A 7,762-nucleotide genomic window follows, 5' to 3' on the forward strand; every position below is an offset into this window, starting at 1 on the left:
ATACTGTTGCATAAATTAATGTTAGACCGGTGTGTGGGAAACATATTTTATTGTATCCCGCCTGAGGACTTTTAGCCTAGAATAATATGTATTAAAACCTCTTGGATACCGCCGAGTTATGTCAGATACAAGTGTTTTCTGGTTTGACCTTTGTGGCGGGAACAGAAAAGTCACAAACCATAACTTTAAGGCCCTGAATAAGTGAATGGGTTGTGGAGTAAAAGAAAAAGACATAGTTCCAGATCAATTGTATTATTATTATTTTTTAAAGAAGGGAGAATGAGAAATAGAGAGCGAATAATAAAATAGGCGAAGGACCAATGGAAGAATGGAAGGGGGAACTACTCTTCAATCTAGACTACGGCTACGTACATGTATGGAAAATCGAAAGAAAAGTGAAAGTAGCAAACACACCGACATGAGTATTATATCATGAATGAGAATGAGAAATATTCTTTACTCCACTCTGCTGCTGACCATAGTCTATAGCCACTGACTATCCCACGCCAACGTCGTACCGTTGAAAAAGGACAAAATATTGCCAGTGATCTTGGTACGTGATGTAGATTCTAGATCTAGATCTATATCTAGATCTAGATCTAGATCTAGATCTAGATCTATATCTAGATCTAGATCTATATCTAGATCTAGATCTTCTAGATAGATCTAGCCCAGATCTAGAGATTCTATCCAGAGTACCAAATGTGGTGATCTTGTAGTTCCGTTCGTTTAAGTCCATGATCCATTTGTTTACATTCAGAGAAGAAATTCAGAAGTCTTGAAGACCAAATACTATTTGAATTAGGCTACACAAAGAGCAGGGATGCAACCTAACTGCAAAACATCAAATTAGGATAAAATTCAGGGGGGCATGCCCCCTTGAACCCCCCCACCTCCATATATTTTTTAGGTCAGGGGGGCAAGCCCCCCTGAAACCCCCCTGCTTGACTTTAACGAACGAAGCTACAAAATCGCCCCAAAGGTTCCTACGTTGCAGTTATAATTATTAAGCAGCATGAGAAAGAGTCAAAGTTTGGTGTTTTCTGACTTTTTATTCAAAATTTCCGTCACCCTTACCTCTCTCAAAGGCATTTTGGATTAATTTTGAGGTGTTTTGTGCAATGAGACCTCCAAAATTAGATTCCTGACATAATTTTCTAGAAGTGACTATTTGGACTCTTGTCCGAAAAAAGATGAATTATTCGGACTCTGAATTGAGTCCAGCATGACATCATTTCCGACTTCCGACCCTTGTTCCAAAATATTTCCAGCATATACTAACTTTTTTTCCATTATAATGATAGATCTAACCGTCGAGGCGTGAGCTTTAATATCCAGTTACTAGCAGATCTAGATCTAAACTGGCCCTCCCTGCGTCATTAGTATGAACAGGGCGACGAAGTTGAGCTGACATTGCTGGGGGCAAAGTTAATTATGTTGATCAATGAGATTGCGTGTAGCGATCTCGCACTCTCGGCTTGTGGGGGAAGAAGTGTTGGGGAGAGGCCCCAGCTGTCGATTTTGTACGATATATAAAATAAAATAATTACAGAAAAACTATCACACACAAGAAAATGAAATCAAACATGTGGAAAGACAGATGGTGGTGGAAGTAATGATGATGCTATAGTGGTGGTGGAAAGACCCCCTCGTTGTCGGTTACCGTGTACTTAGACACTGATGTCCACACTGCCATAGGTAGATCTAATGAGAGTGCAGTCCTTTGACTTTTGACACAATTACACAGTCCTAGTAGGCAATTCTCGTTCTAATTCTGGTTTTACGTAAAATCCCTCGACGACATTTATGTAATGTAACCTCCTTACACTCACATAACTCACTTACAAGCTGAGTCCGAATAAATAAAACCTTTTTTTCGGACCCGAGTCCGAATAGATAAAACCCATATTCTGACTCGAGTCCGAATAGATAAAAGTTTCGAGTCCGAATAGAGCTAGCCATTTTTCAAAATCTGGAAGTCGATACTTTTAACTCAAACATTGTAAAATCGTGGCTGATAGATACCGCAGATTCAGTTTAATGTCTTGTGTAGTAAACACTGTTTTTTTGTGCGTGTTTTGTCCCAGACGGGCTGGTTTGGGGATAGGGGCTCGCTCACTGGTGTACTTCCACTGTACCGGTTTCTAGGTATGGGCTATTTTACGCGCCACTGGTGTACCGGTGGCTAGAGTTCAAAGGGTTAAGGTATGATTTAGCACAAAAAAATGTAGTGTTTTACGCACCTATCAGTACCATTTAGTTCATTCAGGAGCTGGGCTTTGACCCTGGCTGTCAGGGCCAACCTGGGCTGAGAGGGATGTTAAAAAGACCGAGGCACTTGATAAAACTTCTTCCTTCATAGGAATCAAACTTTGGTCTTTTGCATGGGATTATGAAGTGCTTAACCGCTACACCACAGACATCGGTAGTAGTGACTTTTAATAATGTTTCAAGTGTTCAAAAATTCATAACATTACTTGTGTTCATAATGTTGTTTTGTTTCTTTTCTGCCTGCCAGTGCTGAAGAAAAGGCTGAGACAGCAGCATGCAGACAGACAGCCACCATGCAATGCCCCTTAGAGATGCTGGAGATCTCTGTGCTGAGACGGATGGCAAGGAGTGCATTCAGGACAACATTATGGATGATGATTCGGTGGACGATCAAACTTCTACCTCCCTGTTTGATATTTTTTCTCCTCCAAGTAGTATCAACCCATCATTTTCATCCATTTTGGATGATATTGATCTGGATCTTGAGTGTGAGGAGGATGAAGATGTGTACCAAGACAGCATTAACAACTTCATGCTGGATGCTATTGGTGAAAAAAGCGGACAGGAAAAAGGAACAGGCAATATTCAACCTGTTAATGAAAAAGAACAAGACAGTACTCTACTACAACCTGAAAATGGAATGCATGAGCAAGACCAGTTGGATAGACTTTCGGATGGAGCTGTACAGTTTCGAATTTCAGTGCCGATTATAGAAATGAAAGACAAAATGATTATGAAATGTTATTTAGAAAAATTGAATGGTCTTTCTCAAGAACAAGCTCAGATTTCTCAGACTCAGAGGTGTAATACATCTGAAGTCAACAAAGAAACGTGTAATGAAACAGGGATATCTTCCTCTATAGAAACAGAAGAAGTCAGGATTCTTTGTCACAAATGTCAGGTTCCCTTTTCTAGCCTCCAAGCGTTGTTTTCCCATAACCAGGATAAGCATATTGTTAAGAAGGAGTCAAGTGAGTTTGTGTGCCCAATGTGTCGGGAAATTTGTAAATCTTCTGTTGCTATGGCAAAGCACTGTAGGCTTCATTGTTTTCCCCCCCCTAGAGAGCCTGATGTGCCTGAGAAACGCTTTGAATGGCATTTTTGTGAAGTTTGCCCTTATAAAGCAAAGACAAAGGCTCTTTTAACCCTTCATGTAAAAACAAAACATAACCCAGACAGAAAGATTTATGTCTGTGATATTTGTAAGTTTTCCTGCTTACAAGAAAGAACATACGTGATTCATAAACGAAGGCACGAGGGGGAGGGAAAGTTTGCTTGTGATCAGTGCGGAAAATTGTTTATGTCTATGAGTATTTTGAAAAGACATGTAATCACTCACAACAAGTCAAAACCCTACATTTGTCCTATACCAGAGTGTGGGAAAGCATTCACTATCAAAAGCAGACTTGGAGATCATTTGAGAACTGTCAGGCACAGAAATAACTTTAAAGATTCGAAAGCAGCAGTGAGTTTACCACTCTCACTGGAGTCAAAAATGACAGATGATTTAAGTTTAACAAAGTGGAATTTATCCCAGCGAGACACGGGTACTGACTTGTCAAAAGGTGAACCGTACGAAATATGTGTTTATGACATCGTTCTGCCTGAGAATGAGACTCTTGAGAGAAAAGAGGAAACCGTGGTGACTGCTCCTGGGCCAGGCATAAGTGAGGTCACCACTTGGCGAAGTTCTTTGTGTTCCCCCAAAGAAATTACTACAGGTACCGTTCATGAAAAATCGGAAAATAAAACCCCCCCTGACAATTGCAATTCCAAAAAGAGAACACCAGGGATTCCCCAGAATTCTGTACTTCATTATAATCCATCTGTTCCACCTTCCAAAGTTTCCCAGAGTGTAAAGAAAAAGCGCTTTGCTTGTACATGGGAAGGCTGTGAGAAGGTGTTTCGGGATAATTATAATCTGAGTGTGCATTTGTGCACCCACACAGGGGAGATGCAGAGAGCATGTCCTCAGTGTCGATATAGATGTGTCCAGAAGTCAGCAATGGATGCTCATTTGAAAACACATCAGAAACGACAACAGGAAAGATGAGAAATGATAAATGAATTTTGAACAAATTGGTTTGATGATGCAATACTACTAAATACTAGTAAAGTTTCGATTTGAAAAAGTTTGTTGAGTTGAAGAAGCGACATTGCAGCAGAGGTGGTTATGCTGTGTCAGGAAAAAGTAAGATGCTTTGTACATGTTATATGTTAGTGTGAGTATAATGTAGAGGAGTCTTGCTTCTGAAATCTGCTGGATCGCCGAATTTACTTGGGTTTAGCCATGTTTTCTGTTGAGAGAGGGTTGCTCAAATAGTGATGATTGTCAGAAATGTAGAGTTGGGAATACCATGCTTGCGGCTAATCCGCTAATTTCTCTGTTTGAAAGTTTTTCCTTCTCATCTACCTATTTTAGGTTTAGTTTTAGTAAGGGTTCTATTGCCCTTGCAGCACAAAGAGGTCATATTAGAGGTGCTACTAGAGATGAGCATCCAAAGAAAGGGAGGAGAGATAATAGATAAGGACAATCGAAGGCAGTAGCAAATCGCACCAAAGTACTCTTAAATGAACCATGTTAGAAACGGCAATTTGAGCATTGTGATTTTTCTTTGACATTGTCAAATTGCTTACTTTGTCGAACAGTCACTCAAAAACAGATGAAAAAGTAAATCAGTATACTGCTCGGTGCTCTGTGTTAGTGTAGTGACATGAGAAAACCCATTGCTTTTGAAAGCGGCATCATGACGTGCTCATATGTGGGGTCTGTGTGAACTAATTTCGCAGAGGCAATAGGCCACAGCCAAGAAGAGGTTGCATGACTGATTTACATTTTTGCTATCCTTGCTTCACTGGGCCTATACTCAGGATGCAGGCCCATTGATGTGTGTGATAAATGTAGACAAAGAGTACACTTGCGATGCTTTTCTCTTGCTAGCAACCAACATTTGTGCATTCTTGTCTCTTTTTGCTGTTTTGCTTTCATGAACCATATAAGACTTTGCACAGTGATCATTTTGTTTTCTCTCTCTCTCTTTTCTGGCATTGTGGTGTCATAAGCGGCTGACAGCACACAGAAACTGAACATTCGCTTGTGTCCTTGAAAAGTGCTGAACGTGGGTCAGTCACTGAAATGTCCCAGCAGATGTGTTCTGGCACAATAGTTGGCGGGACATTTCAGGAACAAGTGGTCCATAGTCTCGTCCTCCTCCCTGCAGGCTCGATTGGATCCTTTTGTTGACATAACCCTCAAAATTCTATTATAATTGGTTTAGAATTAGGATAATACACGTATTTGGCTTATCTAATTTTCTTACAAAGACAAAGAAAAATCAGGAATTTTCTTTTCTTTTGGTTTATACAGTGGAATCCTGTTATAACGAGAAGGAGGGGACCGGTGCAAAATGTCCATTATAGCAGGATTCTCGTTATTAGGGATCCAATAATAAATTCAAGGGAAATAGTAAAGTAGGCCTTCTATGAGTTTGGTGTTCTGTTTATTTCTTTTTGTATTTCCCCTGATGATGATTTTGTTCAACATGATCTCTAGGTCTTACTTCATCAAAAATCGAATCAGGTTTCTTTCTCTAGCACTAGCAATGTTGACAGCTCGGCATTGGCGATCAGAAAGAAGGGGCTATGGCTCTAGGCTAACTCGCCAGCTGTGTTGTCCCTCACCTCACCACACCCTGGGGTGCGTTGCGTCTGCTTGCACACGTCACACATTCACTTCATCTATCACAGCATTGTGACCTCTCCATCCCGCACCAGAGAAGTGAGGAGAGTCACGGTATGCTTAGGCTAGATAATCTAGACTGGGATGGCCTATCACCCGATGCGTTCTGCTTGTCTGCGCATGCCACATCCTCCCCACTCATTCGCTCCGGCCTTCATTGTTGGTTCCCGTGGGCTCTCCCATTCTCTGCTTTGCTGGATCACCAACTTTCTCAACTGGCGAGGTTTTCTATGTTTAATTCGTCTGTGTGCTGTGCACAGCAGCAGCAGTATTCCGTTATAACCGACTCGCGTGACTGTCTTATTGCGCAATAGCGGTATTTTATTTACAAAGATAAAGAAGGCAAAAAAACGGGGCTTTAGAATAGTGTCTTTATAACAGACTTCTCGTTGTTTCAGGACTCGTTATAAGTGGACTCCACTGTAGCGGTTTTCAGAACACTGTTAATCCAAAAACAACAGTAAACCAAAAAAAAAAAAAAATTCCCATTTTTTATTTGTTTGAGTAAAGCCAGCTAAAGCGAAGAAAATCTGACAGTCTGGCAGATTTTGGTTCACGTGGACTCCACTATACATCCTTTGTATGTATAAATGATTTATGAAGCAGAGACCTCGTTACTTAACTAAAAATGATGATGGTGCTCCCTTTCCTCCCATCAGAGGTTGTAAGTTTATGTCTTTCTACATCCACTACCCCCAGAGGCCTTGCCCCTGACTGAAGTATCTTTAGGCCATTCCCAAAGGGGGGACATTTCTCGTTCATGCACAGTAGAATTGTAAATGGGCTGATTCATCAATGTCACGCTCATAACTGTGCCTGATCTACAACAGGGAACTGCTGTTTTTTCTTTCCTAATCCTTACTATTGTCTTTTTCCTCTACTTCTTTTGTATGTTTGTCACACTGTTGTGACCCACTATTTCAGGGGTGCCTTGATAGTCGAAGTCGAAGCAGACTTTGTGCTGATGAAGCTACAGAGGTGAGCAGAGTAAGTCTGATTCCCTGTAAGGACTTCCATTCCTTGGCGCTCATATAATCATAATAATAATAGATAGCATTTGTATAGCGCATATCCCCGCTCAACAGCAGGCTCTATGCGCTTTACACTATATTATGACCTTGTGCAGTTGTGAGCGCAGTAAAACCTCTACTAAAACTAAACTACATCCACCTTATTGGAGAGAGAGAGAGAGAGAGAGGGAGAGAACAGTTTATTTATTTTAATCTACAATATTCCATTCTTTTTTTTTCATTTGTGTTGCAGTTCTGCTTCCTTTTTTTTGTGTGCTTATGATTCATTTTTTTGCCTCCCTTGCCATGATTTTGTTCCCTGGATTTAAAAAGCGCGTACATGTAATAAAACAGCATTATTGCTATTTCTCTGTGGGTGGTTGACAGTTGCTCTGGTGTTGTTTGCTCCTTCTTTCCTACCAAACGTCAATATCTTCCTTATCTCCTCCTTTTTTTCAAATTTTTGTGCTTGAATGTTACTCTCTTGCAACACCTCCAATCTTCGGAACTTTTACGACCTTATTTTGTTGCGAATGCTGTTAAAAAACAAACGCTAACCAATACTGATATTTTTTCTCCAAGCCACAAGAATGTCGCCAAAAGTGTTAAATATGTATAATAAACTTCCTTTGAAACAGTTTCACCTCTTTGTATATATATATATATGTATTTTCACAGTGCCTGTCCTTATTTGAAATTAGGCTCCATGTGCTTTACAATTAATTATATCTCAACACACCAA

The 7,762-nt window shown here is 40.4% G+C and overlaps 1 protein-coding gene across 1 annotated transcript; it reads left to right on the top strand.

The window, feature by feature from the left end:
• On the top strand, positions 1-5,649 carry LOC101862676 (zinc finger protein 567). The gene is made up of 2 exons (XM_005106500.3): positions 1-553; positions 2,519-5,649. The coding sequence occupies exon 2, from the start codon at positions 2,546-2,548 to the stop codon at positions 4,322-4,324; it is 1,779 nt and encodes a 592-aa protein (XP_005106557.1). The 5' UTR covers positions 1-553; positions 2,519-2,545; the 3' UTR covers positions 4,325-5,649.
• The last annotated feature ends 2,113 nt before the right edge of the window (positions 5,650-7,762 follow it).

The sequence above is a fragment of the Aplysia californica genome, unplaced genomic scaffold (assembly GCF_000002075.1).
Source record: "Aplysia californica isolate F4 #8 unplaced genomic scaffold, AplCal3.0 scaffold00538, whole genome shotgun sequence".
Classification (NCBI taxonomy): Eukaryota; Metazoa; Mollusca; class Gastropoda; order Aplysiida; family Aplysiidae; genus Aplysia; species Aplysia californica.

Coding starts and splice junctions, on each gene's coding strand:
- LOC101862676 (XM_005106500.3), top strand. CDS start 2,546: ATGCAGACAGACAGCCACCATGCAATGCCCCTTAGAGATGCTGGAGAT.